This window comes from Bombus huntii, chromosome 3 (genome assembly GCF_024542735.1).
Source record: "Bombus huntii isolate Logan2020A chromosome 3, iyBomHunt1.1, whole genome shotgun sequence".
In the NCBI taxonomy this organism is placed as follows: Eukaryota; Metazoa; Arthropoda; class Insecta; order Hymenoptera; family Apidae; genus Bombus; species Bombus huntii.
This window is the reverse complement of record NC_066240.1, coordinates 1,123,570-1,150,378: the sequence shown is the minus strand read 5'-3', so window position 1 is coordinate 1,150,378 and position 26,809 is coordinate 1,123,570. Positions and strand designations below refer to the sequence as shown.

The 26,809-nt window shown below is 25.4% G+C and overlaps 3 protein-coding genes and 1 long non-coding RNA gene across 15 annotated transcripts in view; 3 read left to right on the top strand and 1 right to left on the bottom strand.

Moving 5' to 3' along the window:
- Nucleotides 1-3,284, top strand: part of LOC126864087 (transitional endoplasmic reticulum ATPase TER94) — a 63,640-nt gene extending 60,356 nt beyond the window's left edge. For both annotated transcript variants that reach the window (XM_050615020.1, XM_050615019.1), the window contains 7 exons: nt 44-208; nt 957-1,079; nt 1,195-1,407; nt 1,472-1,780; nt 1,880-2,041; nt 2,159-2,313; nt 2,449-3,284. In XM_050615020.1, the coding sequence (XP_050470977.1) occupies nt 44-208; nt 957-1,079; nt 1,195-1,407; nt 1,472-1,780; nt 1,880-2,041; nt 2,159-2,313; nt 2,449-2,539 (1,218 nt within the window). In that variant the 3' untranslated portion in view covers nt 2,540-3,284. The remainder of the gene's footprint in view (nt 1-43; nt 209-956; nt 1,080-1,194; nt 1,408-1,471; nt 1,781-1,879; nt 2,042-2,158; nt 2,314-2,448) is intronic.
- Nucleotides 3,285-3,509: 225 nt separating this feature from the next.
- Nucleotides 3,510-14,468, bottom strand: LOC126864088 (WD repeat domain phosphoinositide-interacting protein 2). 2 transcript variants are annotated; one of them, XM_050615021.1, is made up of 11 exons: nt 13,990-14,468; nt 13,274-13,356; nt 12,896-13,062; nt 12,275-12,469; nt 12,093-12,209; nt 11,852-12,006; nt 11,596-11,769; nt 11,420-11,527; nt 10,655-10,758; nt 8,065-8,121; nt 3,510-6,148 (listed from the first exon to the last, which is right to left on the bottom strand). In XM_050615021.1, the coding sequence occupies exons 1-11, from the start codon at nt 14,124-14,126 to the stop codon at nt 6,033-6,035; spliced, it is 1,413 nt and encodes a 470-aa protein (XP_050470978.1). In that variant the 5' UTR covers nt 14,127-14,468; the 3' UTR covers nt 3,510-6,032. The 2 variants fall into 2 exon arrangements, with proteins under 2 accessions (XP_050470978.1, XP_050470979.1); XM_050615022.1 differs by lacking the exon at nt 8,065-8,121 and having other exon boundaries at nt 13,990-14,461.
- A 1,356-nt stretch (nt 14,469-15,824) lies between these two features.
- On the top strand, nt 15,825-26,096 carry LOC126864091 (monocyte to macrophage differentiation factor 2). Of its 10 annotated transcripts, none has more exons than XR_007689065.1 (6): nt 15,825-16,020; nt 16,091-16,201; nt 23,421-23,666; nt 23,758-24,010; nt 24,110-24,442; nt 25,463-26,096. XR_007689065.1 is itself a non-coding variant. In XM_050615031.1 (6 exons), the coding sequence occupies exons 4-6, from the start codon at nt 23,431-23,433 to the stop codon at nt 24,362-24,364; spliced, it is 744 nt and encodes a 247-aa protein (XP_050470988.1). In that variant the 5' UTR covers nt 15,826-16,201; nt 16,711-16,917; nt 22,580-22,752; nt 23,421-23,430; the 3' UTR covers nt 24,365-26,096. The 10 variants fall into 10 exon arrangements, 9 of the variants coding, with proteins under 9 accessions (XP_050470982.1, XP_050470984.1, XP_050470983.1 ...); XM_050615031.1 differs by adding exons at nt 16,711-16,917; nt 22,580-22,752 and having other exon boundaries at nt 15,826-16,201; nt 24,110-26,096; XM_050615025.1 differs by having other exon boundaries at nt 24,110-26,096.
- On the top strand, nt 20,451-22,092 carry LOC126864098 (uncharacterized). The gene is made up of 2 exons (XR_007689068.1): nt 20,451-21,638; nt 21,722-22,092. It is a non-coding gene; the product is annotated as an uncharacterized LOC126864098 (long non-coding RNA).
- Nucleotides 26,097-26,809: the final 713 nt, after the last annotated feature.

The window sequence follows — 26,809 nt, the reverse complement described above, 5'->3', positions numbered from 1 at the left end:
TGTTTATTTTAATAGTATTTACTGAATTAATGCAATCGTTTAGATTGCAGCGGAAACACATGGGCATGTAGGAGCTGATTTGGCTTCGTTATGCTCTGAGGCAGCATTACAACAAATCCGTGAGAAAATGGATCTCATTGACTTGGAAGAAGAACATATAGATGCTGAAGTTTTATCTTCTCTTGCCGTTACTATGGATAATTTCAAGGTAATTACCTCATGCATGAAACTTTTTCGATCCAATCAGTATATGATTGACTATACGTATATCAGTATGTTTACTATGAATTTACTCTGAAATTTGCTATAAATCTTCTTATTTTCTATGTATTATTATTAGTTTTATTTATAACCATAAGGATATGCAAAAGGGATCTTGCTGAACTATTTCTCCAGTCATATGTTTCTCCAGACTTCCTGTTATTGCTACATAGTTATCAGTAAATTGTAGATATTTATGCACATTTATATTTTCATAGACGTAATTTAAAAAATGGAACCTAAATAAAAGATTGTTTTATCTACTAAATATTGTGCAAAATATTATACTTTGGATATTTTATTTATTTTTGCACATTATACAAGATATGTGCATTTTTACATTTTTAAATTTCCCATAAATGTATAAAGATCTGCAGTTTAGTCGTTAGTTTTGAAAAGTTCTTCTGTTTATTTGATCTTAACAATAAAGCTATCCAAATTCGTTTTCTTATTTCAATGATTAGTTTAGTCTTAGCAACTATAATATTGTTAAGTTTTCGAAAATTAATTTGAAATTAATAGTGATATTCAAATAGTGACGACTGCACTGTAATGACATTGAAATTGAAAGACATTCATAAATACTGTAAATATTGTCGTGTCTGAGAAATTAAATTAAATTTATAAACGTATTGTACAATATAAACAATGTTATAATTTACAATATTATAAATAATTTTATATTTTTACTTTAGTATGCTATGACTAAGAGTAGTCCAAGCGCTTTGCGAGAAACTATTGTAGAAGTTCCAACTGTGACATGGGATGATATTGGAGGTTTACAAAATGTTAAAATGGAATTACAGGAGTTGGTACAGGTAAGAAAATTGCTAAGTAAACTACTATAAATAATAAACTAGACTAAATACTAAATAAATATTATAGCTATACAATAAAATTATGAGATTAAAGTATGTTTCCTTTGTTATCTAGTATCCAGTTGAACATCCAGATAAATTCTTAAAATTTGGTATGCAACCATCCAGAGGTGTATTATTTTATGGACCCCCTGGTTGTGGTAAAACATTACTGGCTAAAGCAATAGCTAATGAATGTCAAGCAAATTTTATTTCTGTAAAGGGTCCAGAATTATTAACAATGTGGTTTGGTGAATCTGAGGCGAATGTCAGAGATGTTTTTGATAAAGTAAGTAATTTAAATTCAAAAACATAAAACACAATTATTTTATTTATTATAATCATATTTATAGGCAAGAGCCGCAGCTCCTTGTGTATTATTCTTTGATGAACTCGATTCTATCGCCAAATCTCGTGGTGGTACACTGGGGGATGCTGGTGGAGCAGCAGACCGCGTGATAAATCAAATTTTGACAGAAATGGATGGTATGGGCGCAAAGAAAAATGTATTTATCATAGGAGCTACTAATCGTCCTGATATTATTGATCCCGCTATTCTACGACCTGGCAGATTAGATCAGCTGATTTATATACCATTACCAGATGAAAAGTCTCGAGAAGCGATTTTTAGAGCTAACCTTCGAAAATCACCTGTAGCGAAGGTAGAGAAAATTAAATACATTTGTATCTCTAGTAATATTCTACATTTTGCTTCAATGCGTCCTAGTTGCCTAATCATATCATTAATATTTGTGTTATAGGATGTAGATTTGAGCTACATAGCTAAAGTAACACATGGTTTTTCGGGTGCTGATATAACAGAAATTTGTCAACGTGCATGCAAACTTGCTATTAGACAAAGCATTGAAACTGAGATTCGAAGAGAAAAAGAACGTGCTAGTAATCCATCAGCATCTATGGACGTGAGTATCTAAATGTTTTAATGTTACATATATAATTTATATTATTATATTATATATTATTACACATTTTAATCAGTTTCATACTTGTTATTGATAATTTTATATATGATATTATAGATGGATGAAGATGATCCTGTACCAGAGATAACTAGAGCTCATTTCGAAGAAGCAATGAGATTTGCACGACGTTCTGTATCTGATAACGATATTAGAAAATATGAAATGTTTGCGCAGACGCTTCAACAGTCTCGTGGATTTGGAAGTAATTTTAGGTAAAATACATAAATCGTTCAAATATTTTTTAAATTAATGTATGAAAACAATGACAAAGCGTATGCCTGTAATTACATATTCTATCTAATATGTTAGATTGTATTTGCTCTAAAGTAAATTTTAAATCTTTGTAGATTTCCGCAAAGCGGAGCAAGCGGTACTCAAGATACAACACAGGGTGATCAAACCTTCCAAGATGATGGAGATGATGATCTTTACAGCTAAGTCTTCATGTCTGTGTACCTCATTACAGTGAGCATGCGACAAAAGGGCCTGTCTATTCTGCAGAAAATACTTTGTGTTTATAAACACAAATTTTACAGAAAAGTAATTCTAAGAAATTGATAATACAAAAATACATGAATCTAATTCAATACCAATTATTCTGTGTTAGTATATGCAATTTTACGTATGTAATTAGGGTAAATTTTAATTAAGCTAAACTAACGATATAAGTGTAATAAAAGAACATTTTTTTATATTCAAATTACACAAGAAAAAATATAAAATTGCGAAAATTATATTGTACTACTAAGATAATATAAATTTAATTTCATTTTATATGTATAGATATATACATATTATATATAGAAATGTAATTCGTTGATTATTACTTTATACGTATATAAACTACCCTAATCTCATACGTTATTTTGTATATATATTGCATAGAAATATACGAATTTTCCGTTGTTCATAAGTTTTTCTATGTAATTTTATATTTGGGTTATTCACATAAAAACATAATTCTGATTCTATAACAGTGTTATATATTTTTTCAACTTGACTTAGAGATAGACTCTTTTGCTACGTTGTCGCTGTATTTAATTACATTTCATTGTTCACACTCTGAGATTACAGTAATGTGAGAGTTTAAGCAATGTCAGTGAAATTGTTGGAACTGGTGATGTGTATTGGTGAATTTACAGTCTGCTTGTAGTAGTAAATTTATTTACAAATTACCAAAGAATCTCTTAAAACCTTTCATTTTAGAATAAAGTGTTAACTTCATTATTCATATATTCATATATATATATATATATATATTCATTCATTTTTATCATAGTTCTCATAACTTTATAAAAGTTGAAGTTCTTTAATTAAGCAATTAAAATTTTCTGATATACATTACTTACCTTTACATTACGTATTTGCAAGTATATTATTTATTTTTACATATATAATTCTGAAACTATTGATAGTTCAAATTATTTATTATTTATTTATGCAGCACTTACAAATTTTATCACAAGTTATTACAAAATGCTACATTTTAAACTCTAATTAACTTAAATTTTTGGGTACACATTTTTTATGAATATTTATTAAAATATTTGTATGCACATTGAAAAGAAGAAAAAGCAAAAATTAAACCACTTTTTAAATAGTATATTATTATATCTTGCATTACATTAGATATTTGCAAGTTAGATTAATTCACGCTTTACATACTTTTTTATTTCATTTAACATTTTTTATTTTCATTCTCTAAAAGTATATCTATATATTATTGTTATAAAATTTCCCAACCTCTTAATATTTCTAATGGAATCATTACAATACATCTTTACAAAGCATTAAAGTTGCATTAAATATATTATGTAAAATGAATAAAGAATATTATAATAGAATAATAGTTTATTGTATAAAAGTTTATTATTATGTTCAATAATATAATTGTTTTATAACACACAAAATTTAGGAAGATTGAATGTTTTCATAATTAAAAGCAATGCATCATTATAATTACATATATTCGTAAGAAGTTTTATATGCAATGTCAGTACTTAAAAATTTATTATATATGCGTATGTACACTTGTTTTTAACATTACTTATTTTTATAAAAGTTAAATTATTTACTAAACAAGACATTACGTTCATACAAAAGCACCGAAAGACATTATGGGTTTACAGTATTTGAAGTAATAATTACATAGATCATAGATCATATTTTTTAAAATAATATTACTGTTTTAAATAACGATGTTGTCTGCGTCCTTGAATTAAAGCATATATTATAAAATGAGAACAAAATTTTATTGCTTATGTATTTTCAAAATTATAAACAAACATGTAAAGTCATAGAAACAGTATATAATATTATTTTAGACTTGAAATGTGAATGTATCAAACGAATTAAAACAGTTCATACTGAAAATAAATGAAATAACAAGGATAACAGACAACACAAGATCTGTATCATATAAAAATTTTTAATTACAATATGTAAATATAACATCCTGAATTTTGCTTTATTCTATTATTTTAAACATTTAAAAGTAAAGACAAATATCAAGTTTAGAATAAATATAAAGAGAGCAAGCAAAGTGCGGAAATATATAAGTGGAATTGATAATATAACAAAAAAAACGTCATAAAACTAACACAATATAGGAAAACTACTTGGAATTTATAATATACCTTCAGAAATGCCACAATCTTTCATTTTGCATAATACATATAAGGTTATAATAAATTTAAAAATTGATTGATACTATATATAGAAAAATTACAAACCACATAATCAATATTTAAACAAACTGATACAATATTTTCAATTAGATATTTTACTTTAAGAAAAACATGAAAAATAATGGAATCCATTCAATTTTTTGATAAACGAGACTATTGAAAACATACTAAATATATAACAATTGCATTATTATACACTGAATAAAGTACGATAATTGAAAAGAAGATAAAATTTTTTCAATGTCTTGGTTTAATAAATGATATTTAATTATAATATTTCTTAAAAGATGTTTTCATACGCATTGTAAATATTTTATGTTCAAAATAATTTTAACTTGAATAAAAATTCAAATATAATGAAATTCATTTCATTTTATATATAACTGTTTATATAAATCTATTTTTCACATTCGCATTATATGAAGTATTTAATATATAAAGAAAATATGAAATATGTTATCACAAGTATTTTCAGAATATTCCATTTTTGAAAAATATTCATGGACAAGTTTGTTAAAAACATGTAAGTATTATACTTTCCCCAAAACGTCAATTTATAATATTTCTTAAAAGAATAAGAGGTTGTTTTATTAGTCACTGAACACACAGAATATGACAATATATAATTACAAAATACAGTAATTCAATAAAAATAAGTACAAAACATTCAATAAGAATATTATGTACTCAAAAAAATGGTTTTGCATGTCTAATGTATGTAGTATCTTGTTATAAACATTGTTTTAATAATTCATATTAAAAATACTTAAATGTCTACATTGTTTCACATAATTTTATGTTAAACACTTTTGCTAAATATTTTCAAGCATATTACACCTTGAATTTTTTCAATGTATTTTCTTTTAAGCATTGCAGTAACCATCATTAAATTACTAAACTTTCTAAAATCAACTGCATGCTCTTTGATGATAATAAGATTCTAATATAAAATACTGACTTGAAAAACTGAAACTAAAAGTATCATAAGAATTCTTTCAAGTTATTAACTTTTGATACGATATGAATATCTAGGTATATGATAGCTTTAGTATTTATATAACTTATACAAATTCATCACTGTTTCTTTATAATATTTGCATTAAAAAAGAATTTGTTGCTTTCCTGAATTTGCAACATTAGCTATGATTGTAGATTCATAGTTAACCTGTATTCAGTGTTCTAATTTTAATCACTGTTAGATATAATTCATCCTCTTAATTTTTGATATGCCTCAATTATTACACTCAATCCGTCCTTTGCGTAACAGGTGGAAATTCAGCATCATCTTTCAAACGGAAGGAACCCGAAAAGCCTGGTGGACTCTCAGTTGCTGCTATCATCTCGTGATACTTTTCTGACTCTATAAAAATCCATTTATTTATTTCGATCATAAATATTCAAATTAACAACCATTTTAAGCGGATGTAACGATAAAGATGTATGAAATTGGAATTCAATGATACATGACATATTTTTCATATCAGATTTCATCAAAAAATTTTCAATATTTATCAACAGAAAACTAAATATAACGGAAAAATATTTCAATTATCATTGTTTTTATTATTTTTTGAAATGTGGTTGCAACATTTGTTAATGAATGTTAATAATTAAAAGACTCATTAACATTAATTTACAAGAAATATCTTCCACAATAAATCAGAGAAATTTATCTGTTCTTCAAAATTATTAATATTTTACTTATTTATATTATTTCCTAATATTGTGATACAAATATAATTAGAAATGTAATTAATAATTTTATTTCTAATAAAACAAAATTTAACTTATATATGCATATACACATTTCATTCATTGAAATATAGTTTATATCAGGATGCCTCACCTAACTCCACCTTAATTATTTTCTTATTTGTCATCCAACAAAAAAATGTTTCAACAGAAAATTATTGTATTTTAGAAGAGAAATTAGGCTATGAGCGTGAAAATCATCTGCAAATCACATCTTCTGAGATTTTACTAATAATGTTTTTGTTTACGAAAGAACTTGTTTTTTGTTTATCATTAAAAAGATGAGATCAAAATGCACCCAAGCATATCCCATACTATGACCTTCAAATGACCCGAAGATTTCCTACTTAAATAATTGAGGTGAAAGCTCATGGATAATGAATTACAGAAGCAAAATATAAGCATTTTAGTTGTATTATTTATTCTTTTTTCAAACTCAATATATTTATTTAGATGTAGAACTAATGCAGGCCCAACTCTTTTTGCTGTATCCAGAGATATGCTTACACATATGATGTGGGAAATACGCACTTTCACCTCAGAAACCTGAACATTACTATATACAATATCATTGATCATGCGCTTTAGCACATTAAAATAATAAAGAATGCGATTAAACTGTTCATTTTGTTTCTGTAATTCATTTGAGCTTCCACCTCAATTATCTACTTAGAAAATTTTCTGCCCAGGTTATTTCAAGATCATGATATGTGATGCATTTTAATCTCAACTTTTTAATAATAAACAAAAAAATAAGCCATTCCGTTTAAAAAAGAAAAACGTTACTATTAGTAAAATATGACTTGAGATGATTTTCACTCTCAGAGCTTAATTTCCATTCTAGAATACAATAATGTTCCTTTCCAAACATTTATTTGTTTCATAACAAATAAGAAAGTAATTAAGGATGGCAGAGTTGAGTGGGACACCTTGTATATTTTAAAAATAATATACGTTCATACATTTAAAATATCTTAATGCGTATTTTACTTTCTTATAATATAAAGTAATTACTTGCAAATTTATTTTTTCTTGGTTATTAATTTCGAATGTTTAAATATCTTGACTATATTATTATGATTCAAAGTATTTTAATAATCAAGAGAAGTTCATTATCGAATTAAATTATAATAGTAAACATGAAATTCGGATATGCAGATTTTTATTTTGTTTTAGTTACAGAAAAATAAAATTTAGTATTCTACACATACCCAAGTGCATATTAATTATTGCTTGTAAGTAGTTGCTCTTTAATAGCGTAATATTGTGTTTATTGTTATAAGTATATTTAAACTATGATTATTAAATTTTAGTAAATACACATTTAAAATATGTAGCACCCAAACCATGTAAGAATTACTCAATGTTACTCTCATTCTTTTCCTCACTGCATATACAAAAAAATATGTAGGATAAAGTATTAATTATAGCAGAAAAACCACAGTAAAAGAATTTTTAAGTAGAATGTATATGGAGAATGAGAGTGAAAAAAAGCGAGGGACAGAATAGAGAATATACCAGTACCTGACATGGAGTCTGGCGAGCGGCCGCGCAACACACCCGCGTAGCTATTTATGCAGGCTTCAGTGGATAATAAAAAGAAAAAAATTACATCAAGTAAAGTCAATTGTTGGGGCCCCCCTTTAGCCCCTAAAGAAGTTACTTATTTACTTAAGAGGGGTTAGAAGCAAGGAAAGAGAAAATATAAAGTAAATAATAAAAAATGATAAATAGTGTCAGCACAAGAGATTAGATAAGTAGTATTTATAATAAATAATAAAACAAAAGAATAATTTAATTTTATTACGCAATTAAGAACATCATTTTTCCTAAAAGCATTGTATGAGTATCTTATTTAAAAGGAGTTAGGACATATTGTTCTCAATATTTCTAAAATTGTAATTAATCATTTGATAGATATATTTCTTAATAATATTTTAACGATTATAATATGTCATAATTCAAATTACCTAAAACAACGTCCTAGAACTAACTAAATTACATACAGTAAGGAAGCATAATTAAACTAATAACAATTGTAATTGCTTAAATCTTAATTGTTAAAATTGTATTTTTTAATGTTTCAAACTTTTGTCCTATATACATCTATAAATAAATAACATGAATTGAAAAGCTCAGTTTTACATTGAGCAATATATAATTAATTTTGTATATACAAAAGTTAGCGTAATCTCATTTCACTATGATAACTTAATATATTATTTTTATTAATAATGAAGACTTAAAATTTTATTTGCAAACAAAGCATTATAAAAATACATTTGTCTCCATAACAAGACAATCTAAAATTTTAAGACACTAAACAATTATTCAATTGTATATGTGAATCATATATTTTTATTATATCACTTTTTTAACTTGAAAATTAAGAATATCTTTGATTTTGTGCATCTCTGATATGTATGTACATATATATATGGCAACATTCCAAAACAAAGCTTATTAATTAAACATTTACAAATATTACCTCCAAAAACATATTATGTAAACATAATGTAATTTATATTATGTAAATTCCAATCATCCAGATTAATATAAACAGAAAGATGAATAATTTGTTAATATTTAACATTTGTTACTGTTTTTAGTATTCTCTAGGAAACAATACAAAATTTAACAATATTGTAAATTTGTAATAAAAAGAAAGTTATTTAACAAAGCTAATTCATATATTTTATCATTATTTTTAAATTTATGTAGTAAAACTTAATAACTATAGAACTGAATGATTAATTTAAAAGTATATGTATATATGTACTATATACAGACTCTTTCCACATTATCAAAAATATTATGCTTTTACAAATTTAAAAGCATATTATTCAATACAAAACTGAGTTTTCATATATTTATTTTATCATTCGACAAAATGAAAAATTTGAAATAATTAAAATTATTCCTTTGTAGTATACTAATCAAAATGGTATTAATTTCTCTATTCAATTATATATTTTGTAATTTTATGTTAAATAATAATTGTTTATAAACAATTCTGTTATTAATTTAGTTATGCTCTTTATTGTATTTATTTTGAAAAAGAATGTATTTATGTACATTAAACACTTATTTATTTTTAATTTGTATCTGATGTAAAAATAACATTAATAAAATATGTATTTCCAATTCTATGATAATTATAATTACTTTACAAATTTATATTAATATGTACCCCATGCATAGATATACACACTATGCATATCTATTATTAAGAACATTAATCTTTATGTATGTATTTTAGTAAATTACGTTAAGTAATAATAAATATTATTAAAATATAATCTCCATTAATAACTCATTAAAGTATTATAAAATGAATTTCTTCATAATTTCTCCATAATGATTGTGAATCATATTGTATTGTTCATTAATCTTAATATTTAAAAAAATAAAATTTGTCATGATTCTGAATATAAAAAAATATTTATCATGTTTTACAATATTCATTTATATACATTTCTGCATATACAAAAATATAATTTGATTTTAATATGTTATATCCAATGTAGTATTTAATTTGTAAAAGTGGAACTAAATACTGAATATTTTTTTTTGTATATGGTAAAATTATTTCAACTTCTTACATTCTGTATAATATAAAATGCTACAATATGTCAAAATCTATATTGTCAAAAATAAATATAATATTCACTTCTTTAAATATACAGTTTCTTTAATAAACTTCAGTTATATTAATTACAACATAAATATAGCTAAGAACCACATTGTGTACAAATAAATGCACATATGCATTAACAAAATATGATATACAATTATAATTTGTGCATGTAAATACTGCCTCTACAGCAATTATAATGTATCTATACATGTACGTTTGTCTTAAAAACAAAGAAGGCAAGCCAAACTTAATCTGTAAATATTTTAAAATAAAAACTCTTAAGCATTTCTTGATTTCAAGATAAGAATTCATCAGTATTTAAATCGAATATTAAAGTTCAATGAATCTTATAATATTATAGTATAGTCATGTTAATGTGTCAGTTTCATATGAATGATATATCTTTATCGTCAACACGCTCGATCGTAAAACCTACATTATTTTTAATATGTTTAAATACTTATGATATTGCCATACCTGTATTTTGTACTATTCGTGCAGTATTAGTTCCTGAAGGAGGTTCTGTAGATCCTGCTGTAGACGCACTAGCACAATCCGCTTCGTCTCGTTTACCGTCTAGTCTATAAATGTAATTTATTATTCATATCTCATTATTTACATGACTAGAAAATTTAAATGATATTTTATGATATAATAATATTTTATTGTACATTGTAATGTAATAACTTTATGTCTATTACAATAAGGTTTTTTAGCACAATGGATTGATTTATTTAGTATATCTTTACTTATTTTAGGAATAGTTATTCTAATCTTATAACATACATTAAATATAGATATATTTTATGCTATAAAAGAATTTTAAATAATTAATTTAAAATAATTTATAGAAATTTAATTTTCATGTAAATACACTCAATTGTTTAAAAAAAGTATATATTTTGTTAAACTCAGGAAAAGTTTGAAAGATCTGGGAGTAGATGTAAGAAAAATTTAAGTTATTAGAGAAAATTATCATATATAAGACAATGATTTTTAAGGAAATACTAGAAAAAATTGTAACTACTAGATAGATGGTAAATTAGAAAAATTTGTGCGTATTTTCAATAGTTAAAAAATAATAGCATGCATATATTTAAGTCAGACAGATTATAGAATACAAGCAATGCAATTGCACTGCATGATACACAAGAAGTTATGTACAATACAAAATAATTAAATATCAAAATTATTGATGAGATATGAATTAAATTAGAAATATTGTATTGTAAGAGTACAAACCTATGTTGTTTAAGCAATGTACAATCTCCGCCTTCCGTTGAGTCCAAATTATAAACATACAAATAACCCTCAGCACTAGCCACCAACAACCTAAGTACTTTATGTACGCTGTATAATAAAATACATTTTAGAAAAAGTATATATGTTTACATACGTAATTTATTAATTAAACTTACACTGTGATGGCACAAACATTTTTTAATCCTTGAAATGGCAAATGGACGCTAGCAAAGGCACGTCCTTGATTGAAAACATCAGTTACTTGTGAAGGTAAATAATTAGCTGATGCAGATACAGCCTTTGTTAAGTATCCCATCCAAGTTTGTGATTCTTCTGTTGTTTGTCGCAATCTGATAATAGTAAAAGAAAATTTGAATCGTTAAAATGAAAATTTGATGGTAGCATTAAGTTAAATAATGACAAATTACATACGTTTCCTTCGGTTCTTCCAACTTGAAAATATGCACTGTTTCTGTATTACTTGAACAACAAAGAAACATAGAGTCCACACTAAAAGCAAGACTGCTTATAGATACGCATCGCTTAACTCCACGACGAAACTCAAACAGTTTTGTACCATCATGAACCTTCAGAGATATAAAGAACCTTCAGCAATGCATCTAAATTTAGGAACTGATCAAATAATTAATGCCATATGAATAATTAAACTTACATGGAAAACTCTAATTACAGTACCCTTTTCGGAAGCAGTAGCTACTTTGGTACCATTAGGGCTAAATGCAAGTGCTGCCAATGGGCTGTCATGCGCAGGAATCATAGTTTTAGCTTGCTAAAAATAAAAAGTACATTTAAATGTGTAATCCCCATCTTTGTTAAGATTTTTATAATACTTACAAGATTAATTGCATCAAATATTTGAACTTCACCAATTGTGTTTGAACCTGGATAAGCTAAATAGCAATTATCACTATTTATTGATAGTGTACACAGACCTGCTAAATTAGGTGGAGTATCACGAATTGTGTGTAACACTTTCATGTCTCTTATGTTATGAATATATAATGATTCTTCCAGACATACCACTAATCTCTGTAAATTTATATTACTTTAAAATTCCTATATATTTAACAAGATTATGATAATATGATGTATATCGTTTTATTAACAGAAACTTGTTTATAGAAATATTTGATACATCTGATCTATCTATAACTAATATTATTTAGGAGAAGTCTCATTTAAATCAGTTGTTCCAAGAATGTTCATGTTTCTTATGTTCAAGTCTCCTTTATATTAAATAAAAAAAAGATTAAAACTAATTTCTACAAAAATAGTTTAATAAATGTTATTTCATAGCTTTATATATTTATAGCTTTGAGATAATACACAAACTTAATTTCATCCACAAAATATTTATTTCAATGAAAAGAACTAAAATTAAAATTTAAATAAACTAGTTTCTATTATCATACTATCATACATTCACAACTGCTATTATAATATGATGAAACTTACTGCCCTATTCAATTTCACAGCCAAAATAGTATTAGAGTAACTATAATGGCAAATTTCAGTGCCCTTCCTGAAGTGACAAACTTTGAGTTTACGAGGCGATCTTAAACTAACTACCGCCACAAGACTGCTGCTGAATAGTCGTTCAACAATGTATATGTCTTCGGTATCTGTAGTTTACATAATGATACATAATTGAAAAGATGATCTAGTAAAGAGATATGGTAAAAGATACTAAAGATAACAGAATATACATTAAAAAAATATAATTTCTAAATTAAAGGCTTCTAAAAATATAAAATACTTGTCTATGCATGTATATATGACTAATATATACAAACAATTTCAATGTTTATTTTTAAATATATAAAAATTTGTTACCATTTTCATATATTTTCTCAAGATGGTCAACAGAGCTTAAAGAAAAAAGTTTGTATCCTGCCTTTGATCCTACTGCCAAAGATCTGAAATGAATTTTATATAGAATGACTATTATCAATAAGATACAGGGCTTTGAAACATTAACAAGTTTTTAAATTACATTACATTGCATTAGCAATTAGTAATAGTTAGTATAGTAATAGTTATTGCAAATATACTGATATTGTAAAATATAAAGTATTATATATTAATAACGGATTAATTAATAAGGAAATAATTCTTCTTTCTTCAAGGCAGCTTGAAACAATGATGACAAATTAAAAGTGGCAGAGAAACCAAGATAATAACATGATAATGATAAAAGGCATTAGGTATATAAAAATTTTTATGATCATAATCATTTTATAACAGTGATATGTAAGGTAATCGATATGAATGACTACTACATCAATAATACGCATCAATAATAAGTAAACGAAGATGAATAACGCAGACGAATAGAAACACTATAAGAAATCCAGATATGTACGCGTCAGTAGGTATACACAAAGTACAGAATGTTTTATGTAATTGATGAAACAAAGACATATTAATACACAGGATATATACTTAATTTTGTTTTTAAAGAAACAAATTTCACTTCGTAACGAAGTAACAATAAGGTTAGGGAACAAAGGACGACGTCCTCACTTCACAACCGAGGGTGCGACACTTACGTGCAATCCTGATTGAAGTTAACAAAGAAAACACGACTTTGAGGATCAGTAGTCTGATTTGCGAGGTTCATTAGTCCTGATATACTGTATTTTAATCCTTGTGTCAATACATCCACGTTATGCACGAGATTTTGCATAAATCGCACGGACGATCCGCGTAAGAACACTTTATCCACTTCTTTCTTAATTTCTTTTTATATCCTTTTCTCTCTTTATTTTTATTGCCTCTCTTTATCTGTTTCTCTTTTTCCTTGTACGTATGCTCATACAAATACACGCACGCGCACGCTTCTACAAGATTTGTGAACAGATGTCGAACTCGGTGTCGACGATTCCTACAAGTGACTATGTATACAACGCAGTGTACAGATTCATACTACCAATGTTTCATATATCGAACAGCTGACAATCTCTACTAAGCTGACTAACTGGCGGAACGACGAAACTGAAACATCAAATTTTATTTAATACATTTTATTGTCATGACAACTAATACGAATAATTAAACACTGTTATAATACTTTTTCTGTCGTTCTTTATTATAAACTTTATTTTGTAATTATTATATTAATGAAATCATTTTTTATATCTCGACAAACCAATAAATATGTTAATAAGGGAAACATATTGTACTTATATCTATACCTCCATTCCTTTATTAACAGTTATTTATGAATTATATTTAATTATAACATGCTATTAAAATACAAAATTAAATAAATATTAATACATATATACACACACATATATATATATGTATAATTTGTATTTCAGTGTTAACATAAATTACACATACGCATGCGCGCGCGCGCGCGTTTAGTATAATAAATTAAGGGACTTATAATATAAAAATATCCAAAAAAATGGAAAATAAAATGTTTGGGACAAAGGTTCTATTATTATATTAACAAATTGTTTATATGATTTCGGATAATTTTTAATAATCTAAAAAGCGTTCAAATATTTTTTCCAATTATATTGTCCCAAAAAAAAATATCATTAGTAAAAAATGCTAGGCTTCAATAAGAAATTTACATTAGAGTATACTTATTACATTTTCACATGGATTATATGTATGTATTTACATTTAAAGATCAGTCACTCGAGAAAAGCTAAAAAAGAATTTGCAATAGGAAATTATTTTATAATTATAAAGTACACTTAAAATTTAAACTGAAGTTAAAAACTACTTTTTGAATTCTTTCTTTCTTAAATTATGACTCTTAATACAAAACAAATATACATACTGAAAAAGAATTACTGTCTAACCATTAAATAATTATCTGTATAATTATTTAATCTCATTAAAATGATCTAGAGACTCAGTACATATCTAAGGGTATATATGAACCTTAATTCGAGTTAATTAAATTCCAAATGAAACTACGAAAAAAGATTATTCAAAAGGATAATTAAAAAATATCAGCTAATAATACGTATGTGCATATGTCATTATTATATATAGCATTAACTAATATATATTAAGTATAATCTTATACAGATGTCATGTTTCATAAACTAGATATATATAACATATCTACTACTCTACTGTACTGTAAAGATTATCTACTAATCTACTACTTTTCCATTATCCTATTACTATCTGTTAATAATTTTATAAATTATCATATACGCATAAAAGTTTACGAGTATTTTAATTTATGAACAAAGTAATATGAATATAAATTTACTATTTAGTAAGAATGTTGAACGTAAATAAGGATTGAAAAATAATGCGATCTAGTGTAACTCGATAGTTATATCTAGGTACATACTTTTTATAAATATCTATATACATATGCACATGCTTACTTCTTACTCTTTCTTCTGCTTCTATCCTATCGCCTTCATTGGCCTTCATATTGGTTAGTTGCAGTGGTTAAAGAACGTTTGGTTCAGTATTCAGTAGTGCTGCGACAACGATAGCGGTAGTGTTAATGATGAATGAATAAATCATTTAATATAAGAGACATATTAGTTCTGTCAATATTTAATATTTTATGTGTATAATTTGAAAATATGAAGCATGAGGTAAAAAAGAAATAAGTATCGCGTAAATTAATAATTTACATTAATCATCAAACTGATTTGTTGCATTGAGGTTTTATTTACTTAAATGTGCTGAATTCCTGGGAAATATGGATATGTTTGGTCTTCATCAATTCGTTGCAGCACCAATAAAAAATCTTTTTCGATTTCAACGCATTAAAGAGTAAGATATAACAACACAACTAATATTAATTAACAAATGTTAACTGTTTCCACATTTAGTATCTTGTTAACTTGCTTAATTTTTGCAACTAGTGAAACAATGGCTGTTTAAATTCATGTTTAACATTATAAGAAAATATTTGATTATATTTCATTTTTGCATGATATCCTATTTATATCTTTAATGACAAATTTTAGCTTTTATCCTTATTTATAAAGTATTCTAAAAAATAATACTTTATATTTTTAATGTAGCATGTTATCGTATATTGTATTTCCTTTGTATGTCTGTATGAAACCATAAAAGTTTATTTTCTTATATAATATAACTGGTTTTAATAATACTTTTACATAAGAAATTTAAGATTTTACATAACTGTTGTACAATGAAAAAGTATTCTATCTAATAAATTTAAAAATAAGAAATCATTTTCCTGCATTTTTATATACATTCTCTACGAATAAATTTCCTCCATTATACTTTTTAATTCTTATCCTGTTTGCTAGTAGAATTAAAACTTTGCATGCATTGGAAATTTTAATTGGGCCTATTTAAATGAAATGCATTGCTATTCTGCTTATAAGTGGACAAAGAAGTAATTTCATCAAGTAATGTTATCTATAGAAGATCCAATTTATATGGATACTGAACTATTAAATCTTTACAATGTTTTGGAATATATGGAACGTGTATTATCATCAAATGTAGGTTGACAAGTAGGTATTATACATATTTGTGTATTAACATTTATATAAACTTTAGTACACATTTTCCAATTTTTAAAATAATATGAAATCTTTTGTTTTATTTATTATTTGTGTGTATTTATAAAATCCTATGTTTATTATGTCACTGTTATATGTTACTTACACATATTAATATCAAACAAGTCTTATGCTACTATTGATAAAAATATATTGTATAACAAACAAAAAAATATTAATTTCATACTTTTGACTGCTCTATTTAAAGAACTCAAGGAGATTTTTGATTTATTATGGAAACAAATATTTTTACATTTCATTTTCATACTAAGTTGTTAGTAAGTTTTTGTGTTACATTGTAATAAATAAATAAAGAATTAAGTAAAACATTAGAATAAACATCCTGTATATTTCTTATAAGAGGAATACTGATTTATTATCATTAATTTTTTTTTCAATACTTTCTAGATTTACATTATATGCTTTATATGCCTTAAAAAATACAGAGCAAGTATTGTAATTTGTTCATTGGGACAATGTATACATATATATGTATGTTCTTATTTTAATTTTTTTATGGTAGATTTATATGATTTAATTGTCTTTTTTGTGATATAATTTTTAATCGTCTTCTATACGTCTTCAGTTTATAATTTTCTTTCATATTTTTTAAACATTTCTTTTTCCATATTTTATATTCTAACTCTATATTGTATCTATAGTTTATTTGTATATATGTATATGTAGCATTTTTTTCTTTCAGCTTTATTAGTAATTGAGCAGTTACTAATAAAAATTCTAATTTGGATAGTAACTTTTTAAAAGAATCAATCTCATATTTACTAAAGTCACCCATATTTTTATTGCAGAATATGAAATAACTGCAATTCTCAATATTTCTTTATCTGAAAACATTATCTTTCTTATAACCATGAAAAATGTCAAAATTATCAATCATTTTTATTTAGAATAACAATAAGTTTGCAAGTAAATGAGTAGCATTCTAAATTTTTTAACAAGATTAAAAAAAAAAGGATTAATAATAATGAGTTTATACTTATTTTTCTATAAAATTATGATTTAAGTAAACGCTTTTTTCGAGAAAATCAAAATTAATCATTTGTATAAAATGATTAAATTTCATAAGAAGAAAAATAAAAATTTTTTCTGTAAGCTAGATAAACCTTTTTTTTATTATAGCGTTAATTTATGATTTCTTGTATCCAAAAGATAAAAATATATATGGCATTAGTTAAAATCGTTAAAACAGATGGATGTATAGTCTGTCTAACGAGATGAGACAGCAAACAGAAAGTGATTGCTGCGGCTGCGGCTATTGGCTGTCGATTAATGACGTTCATATTTTTAGTTCATAGCTCAATTTATATTGAAATATCTAAAAAACATTATAAAATTAATTGTACACAATAATATAATAAATACTAAACGATAATGTAAAAAATAATGAACAATTAGAAGAAATAATTATTATTTCAAATAAATTTTTTCTTATAAAATATTTCAATTTCTACAGTTAATTAATGGATAACTGTAAATCATAGAAATGACGCGCAAATATGAACTTTATTCGACGATTTCGTGATACGATACGCACAAAAAGCATTGCACAATTTATATAATAGCATATATATAAATTTTTGTATTTGAATACGTATATATAATATAGGAAAATATTCTGTGCATTTTCTTTTTTTTTTTTTTTTGTAGTTACATTAGAAAGTATTAGCATTTAAAGTTAAGAATTAAAAAACTAATGTGAATAATTCACAGATAAATAGAAATATTGTATATATCATTTTTTACCTAAGAGGAGCATACTAATGCTTACGTTATAAGCAAAATCGGTAACATATACGAGCAATGTCATTATATCGGATAAATAGACATTTTTCATGTATATATGTTTCTACTGATTATACTTTTCATAATTTTTATACAGTACAATTTTTTTATTTGTGATAATAGAAAAATGGTAAACTATAATTCAAATTATTCGAATAATTTTAAATTAAATTAATGTTATAACAAATTTTCAAAGCTGCTTTTCATGAAAACAAAGTTCTATTTAATAATTATATCTATTTTTTACTTACGTTTTCATTAAAAAGTAATATTTTTTAGTGGAAAAATATTTGTTTCTTGTATTAATTAACGGGGCAATCTGTATATTTCTTTACACTATGACAAAATAAATAACTGTGTACTATTTTAAGTTTTGAATTTTGGAATAACTTTGTGGAAATATTGATACAAAACTATAAATATTATTTAAATAATTTTTTTTCTACATATGTATTATCTTGTCTGCTCTTGATATTTCTTACTCTTATCCCCAACGTATGTAAACAGTATGTGGTGAGTGAGCCAAGAATGTGAGCTATACAACCAGCAATTCTTGGAACAATATTTCAATACTATAATTTTCATTTAACATCAGTGTAATATTAATTTCGCACGGTTAATTTTCTTTATTATCTCTTAATTTACTATAATTCATGCAATGAAATAATGAGTTCGAATAAGCAGTAAAATTTCATAAAATTCAAATTATAATTAGAATTTTGTACTTTTCGCAAAATAAAAGCAGTTAAAAGTTAAAAAAAATGTATATATATATATTATAGAGTTATATATTATATATATACTATATATAAGATTACTGAGAGTTCGATGAACGTATAACCGTCTGTACCACTTAATATTAATCATCGTTCATTGAACACATTGAGATTATATACTAGGAACATGTATATATTAATGTATTATATAGTGTGCCCCGATGTATATGAGAAATACAGCAGAGATAAATTCAGGACATAAAAATGTTAAAAAAGATTCGTATAAACATGCCTAATATGACCTTGGTTTTGACTTAATCGTAATACATTAAAACATTGTTTAACGTATTTTCGCATAAAATGATGCTTGACTTAGATAAAATTACAAACATATAAACAGGCACATTGTAAGTAGTTGAAAAATAAAATAGTAAAAATGTTAATTGAAACAATATGTGAATATTATACATATACGTATTTTTTCTCGTTGAAGGTTACGTAAAGGTCAACATATTCCACATCGTTGAATTTTTTTGGGGAGTTATAAGACTGTTATAATGAAAATATGTAGTTTCATTTAAAAATACTTCGATGACTTTAAAATCTCGAAAAAGACTGGCCTCGAAGAAATTTTTTGCCTATCACCACATTTGTCCCTTCAAACCGAATATTCTCTTCCTCTGATATTTTTTCCTATCATAAAAAATAACTGAGATATTTAAGATGATCAAGTTAGGTAAAATACCCTGTAGAAGATTCTTTATTAAACGAAATTTCCTCTTCCTTGTATCCTAGCACGTCTTTTATTTTTCGAAGTATGTAATTACTCCCCAATCGTCATAGGTCTAATAATTAAACCAAGTGACGTTATGCACGCAAAGGAAAAATGTGTCGCCAAATGCTAAAAATGTTTGAAATTATGGCTAGGCTGACGATGACATAGAGTTAACGGTTTTACAGGTAATCCACATGATTTAAGTTTAAGGGAAAGCCGTTTTCACTAAAACTTTTTCTATACATCAGTTGAGATCGACAATTTGACCGTTAGGTGGGCATCATAAACTTTGACTGTTTCAATGCATTTTGCTCTTGACCACGCGTATTATTACGCGAATATTTCACCAACTATCTGAAATATTTTCAAATATTTCAAATTATTTCAAACGATAAACGAAAATATTACTTCTGAAAATTGTAAGCTTTAAGAAGAAATGCATAATATGATAACAATAATTTCTTTACAAGTAGAGATGTCAAAAGGATTAGGAAGGCGCCAAAGCTGTTTTTGTCAAATGGAATATTCAATTTTTCATGTTTAAATTCGATAGAATAACGAGCTCTTAGCATAGAAGTACTAAGGCATATTTGTCCTAAAATTTATCGTACCCGAGATACTTGGCGTCATTTGGCTTTTCGATTGTGTAATCATGAAATCAACTAAATTAAATCTCATGCCATTTCTTTTATTTATTTTAATGAAATAATAAGAATATAAATACAGTAGTAATATGATAATTGAACTCGATACGAAAATTAAATACAGCGAAATAACCTGATCATATCTTGATCAGTTTTTCTTAAACAACTGACCGAAACGTAGCACCGTTGAAGAATACAGGAAAACGAGTTATATCAATCTACTAATTACTACGAGACAACCAATAACTGTGTGGTTATAGAACAATAAAATTTATGTATTTAAAAATTTTTCACTTTTTCAAAATTTCTACTTGAACCAATTCTAAAAAATGGTAATAAATTTTAACAAATTCATCTATTAATCAAAACCGAGACTTTATGAATTCTGTGAATGAAATTTAGTAGGATTTATAGTTGATATAAAATGCTAGTGTACAAATGGGATGTTCTTCCATGTTGACAATTACAAAGAATGCTAGAGCTAGAGCGGCGGTTCTTAACCTTTTGTTTATCACGGACTTTCCTTTACATAATTTTTCGTTGCCGTGGATCTCCAAGACTTACTTCAAAATTTAAATAAGTTAATTCAAGATCTAATGTGTCAAATATGTATGTAGTTATTATATTCATCAACTGCTCATCAACAACCTTCAAATTTGAAGAAGAGAGATTCATTATAAATATAATACATATACCAAATATTTTTTATTCAAATAATACATTAATAATCACAGGGTAAGAACCGTTAAAGTATCTCAGTTTTTTTTTAATTTGTACTTTGCAATTTCTCCAGCTGGACATTCGGTAAATTTTTCTAGCTTTATTGCTAATTAACATGTGGATGGCTACCCCTAGCGGGATACCATCTTCGAGTGAGAGTATCTCAATATCCCAGACAGGCGTCACACTTGCATTGGAATTCGCTTAGCCCACGATACAGCAAAGGGGAAGACTTCATACATGGCACCTTTCCTCAAGCAACGCAATGTTGCATTTTATACCATAAATAACGTTATTTAGAACATTATAGCCAAAGATCAGAATTGTTGAACGATATTCAAATTATTATTAAAGCTACTTCAGAAAATATGGTTTTAAGGAAAATGCGTTTAACATTTTCCTCATCCTCGTACTATCAGTTACTTGTGATACATAATACATACGAAAATAAAACATTTTTAATTCATAATTTTGATTTTTTTTTAATACTTTTATTTTTCCTATGGATATTTAAACCTTCTACATTATTTTTAATTCGATTGTGGAACATTGATAATACATTTAAAGGCATATATTATTCTTAAGAATAATTTATTTATGTATATATATGTTATACTATAATATAATCCTTTTATTTATTTCATATTCGTGATAATGTATCAGTTGATATGGATTGACTCTATTTTCTAGAAATTTCATATCTCTTTTATAATGAATGTTTTCTTTTTATACAATTGCAAAGAATATGAAACGCAGTTCAAAAATTTAATATTTCATAATCGTATGAAAAGTAATTATTATGTAAAGTAAATTACTATTTAGTTTTCTTTTAGATATGCTTACACTTGTAATAATCACTTGTATTTGGTCTTGTAAAATATTTTAACCTTTTTTAATCTGTATGTACTTGAACATTGCATGCTGTAAAATCAATGTAACTTTGGCAAAAATTGCAGCTAATGCGATAATGTGATTTGCACAACTTCATCAATTAGCTGAACATTATAAGATTCAGAAGTTCTGAGAATCATGAAGAATTTTCTAAAAAGACCTTGAAAGATAATTTAACCTCTGAATAAATACTTATTTACGGATATTCTATTGCTTCAAGCCAATGAAGAAATCTAAGGTATAATGCAAATCAGAAGCTTTTCTTGAAAAGATTAATACGTGTTTAGTTTAAGCGATATAAAATTTGGTTATTACATAGTATGATTTTTCTCAAAATCTCTTTTTCCGCATTATTTCGTAGGATTTATTTTTAAAGCTGCAATGGTAGCATAGCCCCTTAATGCAGCTCTTTTATATATATATGTATTATAATTATACTAACATATATATCAATATAATTGTATAAATATATTATAATAATTATACACTGTGGTTCCAAATTTGTGTTACAAGTGAAAATATGGTTTAAAATAAGACAAAATCGAAAATAACAAAAGTACGTTGGGGATCTCATTTTCGAGAAAATCGTGAAAATTTAATGTTCTTGAAAAACATGTACTAAATTCTGAATTTCAAAATTCAGAAAATTTCTTTTACTATAAGTTTAATAACTGTAATTTTAATAACACACTGTGTATGAACAACTTTTTATTTTTTCGGAATAAAATATTTATACTACTTTGAACATTTCCTTCCTTGTACATTATAAATATTAAACATATATTAAACATTTTACGATGTTAAATATATAATATACGATATACAATACTTTAATATTTAGTGAATAAAAATAAATATATCAAAAAGCAATAAATTGTACTAAAACAATGTATTAAATTCTTACAGAATAAAATGGATGAATCCTCCAGCATGTAGTAACGAAGCATATATACCTACTTCTGTAGAACACATGGCAAATGTAGCTACTCATGGGATTTGGGTTGTACCATCAGTTATAGGTAGCTTGGAATTGGTTCGCCGCTCTATGACATGGACCCAATTGGTATCAGCTTATGTATATGGCACATCCTTGATTCTTATTTTTACGGTCTCAACATTTTTCCATAGTGTACATTACTGCAATAATAATAGGTACTTACTATTACATATTTTAACTTAGTTTAGTTTATATAACTTTGTCCATCATTTTGTGTTAATGAAATAACAAATAATTATATTACAGACACCTTAAAGAAACACTTCATCGTTGTGATCGTGCCATGATTTACATTTTTATTGCTGCTAGTTATTTTCCTTGGTTAAATGTAGATCACTTTCCAAATGATGAATTATTATTTACAATGCGTTATGTTGTTTGGATTATGGCAATATTGGGTATACTGTATCAACAAATCTTCCATGAACAATATAAAATGTTAGAAACAATTTTTTATTTAATTATAGGAATTGGTCCTAGTTATGCAATTATTAATGCAGTAAGTATATAATTATACATTGAAAATAAGACTATGACTAAGAATGTTAGATAATAATGATCATACATTATTTAAAAATTTATACCTTAATACTTACAGTATCATCAATATAACATTACTGAATTAAAATTGGGAGGACTGTTTTATATTTTTGGCATTGCGTTTTTTAAATCTGATGGAAGAATACCATGTGCACATGCAATTTGGCACCTTTTTGTTGCTGTAGCAGCTGGTTTTCATTATTATGCCATACTAAATCATGTCTTTCCTGCAGTCTGTCTGTCAGATAATTTTATGACAGCAGATGTATCATCATTACCAAAACTGTTGAAATCTCATACTGAAGAGTTATAAAATCGAATTTTTTATTACATTAATTTTGTATCGCATCAAAATTTTACAAATGAGAATTTTTAATATAAAATTGATAAAGTAAGTATTATTTCTTTTTAATCTTCAAATATTAATTTACAATTATGAGACTAAAACTATTAAAAGAGAGATATCTCTATTATTTAAATTTTTTGAGAAATAGAGATTATCTAATATAGTGAATGTACTAATTTTAAAAAGTAAATATATTAACCCTGTGGAGGTCGCGGTCGTAAAAATTCCTTCAGAGGTCGCGGTGTATTTGATAGATACAGTAACTTAAAATCTATACAGTGCTTATTTTTGCGAAAAGGCTGTATATGATAAATATATGAAAAGTCTTTAATTGTACTAAAATTAATATAAAGTATAATATATAGATATATTTACAGTATATATAAACTATATTTAAATATAAAGAATGAGCAATTATAAATTTAGAAATATTTAGAATTAAATCTTACCTGTATCTGTCAGATCAACCACGATCTTCGGAGGGTTAAGTACCTGAAATATACATGTAAAAATTATATTCTTGAATTGTGGATGTTTGTCAAAATATAACTAAAGCGGTAAAGAAAATATTCAGCTATCATAAAATTGTTATTTGTAAAATATGAATTTCTACGTATTTGTATTAAAAAAGTAACTTTACACGCTTTAATAATAGTTTTAAATTTAGATATAATGAAATGGAGTATTACATAATAAAACTACGTTCATCCGAACATATTGGGAAATAGTAATAACATAATTTAGATATTTGTTTTATTGATATGATAGAAATTTAGTGATTCTCTATTGCACTTATTCAAATAACTGAATTTCAACTCATTCCTTTGTCTCTTTTTTTTTTTGTTCATATCTTTTTACGTTTTGGGATTTTGTGCGTTTCAATCTGTTTAAGTTATTAGAACATGGTGATGATATTTATTATATTTACATCATTCCATATTCATATTCATACACTTATTATAGCATTATTAGGAGTTAGGTTATCTTCTGTACGAAAAAACTTGTCAAACAAGTGTTGAATTGATGTCGATGAGAACACAATTTGATATTTTTATTTTCTTGCAGATGGACACATAGAAGACATATGTATGAAGGTTAACTACGCTTTTTTACATCTGTTTTTTTCTTTAATAAGTATATTTTACTTAGCTTCACTGGATTGTATTCCCAATATGGTTGATTTGTCAATATTATATTCTGATGACAAAGTTGATTCGCCCATTTTCAATCGTTTGAGGATATTACATTTTTTACTAAGATTTAGTATTATTCTTTTTCTTTCCAAGATATATTGCCAAGATATAGATACATTAAATTTTTTTTCAATAATTTGAGCCAATTTTGAGTTTCATTGTTATATAGTATCGTCTCAGTAATGTGTTCATATTCCTTCACTGGGACATATGAAATATGTTCTGAATACGATAAATAGTTAGATAATAAATAATAGAAGATCAGCTACAAGTTCAAATATCTGAAACTGAGTATTAACTTGTATCTGTAAACAAAGTGTGATAAATGAAGATAAACAAAGCTCTACTTTATATATGTACTTTCTATATAATAATTTGATTTTATATAAAAAGTATGATAGCAAGCCCAAGTTTGTATAATAAATCAACATGTTAGTTAAATTAGAGACTGACAAAAATTGTTCAGATAAATGGAATCCTATTGTAATAGTAAATGATGCCTAACATTTTAGTATAAATTATTTACTTCCTGTATAGCATGTATTTGTATAGCAATTATTTTTTAATAATTTTAGATAGATTTATAATAACCTTTTATAAAAATTAGCTTTTATTGTTGGTTATAAAACCAATATTATTTAATTCACATAACATTCATCTGATGAGAAATAAATAATCAAAATTGTCTGTTCATTAACCTTCTGTATTTACAAGAATATTGTGCCAAAAATTATATCAAAATTGTACTGATATATATACAAATTATATAATTTCTATAACATAAAATAGTAGAATCTATATATAGAACTTATTATTTTACACAACATATAACATATAACATAAGAAAATATCTGTTATCTTATATTCTGTTGTAGTGTGTTTAAGTATTTTTAGCTACTTTTCTTATAACTTATGATTATGAAAATGTAATGGTAATATAATTGTTGTTTCTTTTCTGATGATTATTTTATTAAGAAATGTAATTGTGATGTATGTTACTAATACCATAAATCTATAAAATAATTGATGTAGTTTTATTATTAAACAAATTTTGGATTCATTGCTTTATTATTTATTTGTATCTATATGTATATAATATGTTAGAGGCAGGGCACCTTCCTGCCAACATAATGTCAGAGAGCCCGTCGCTATTTAACTTTACGATAATTTATGATTGAATTGATGGCTCAGCAAGGACCTGCTTGCTAGTACTGGCTGG

Coding starts and splice junctions, on each gene's coding strand:
- LOC126864088 (XM_050615021.1), bottom strand. CDS start 14,126: ATGCAAAATCTCGTGCATAACGTGGATGTATTGACACAAGGATTAAAA. Junction 11,770..11,851: donor TTGGAAGAACCGAAGGAAAC/GTATGTAATTTG, acceptor TACTATTATCAG/ATTGCGACAAACAACAGAAG. Junction 11,528..11,595: donor AATGTTTGTGCCATCACAGT/GTAAGTTTAATT, acceptor TTTATTATACAG/CGTACATAAAGTACTTAGGT.
- LOC126864091 (XM_050615025.1), top strand. Junction 23,667..23,757: donor CATTACTGCAATAATAATAG/GTACTTACTATT, acceptor ATTATATTACAG/ACACCTTAAAGAAACACTTC. Junction 24,011..24,109: donor GTTATGCAATTATTAATGCA/GTAAGTATATAA, acceptor TAATACTTACAG/TATCATCAATATAACATTAC.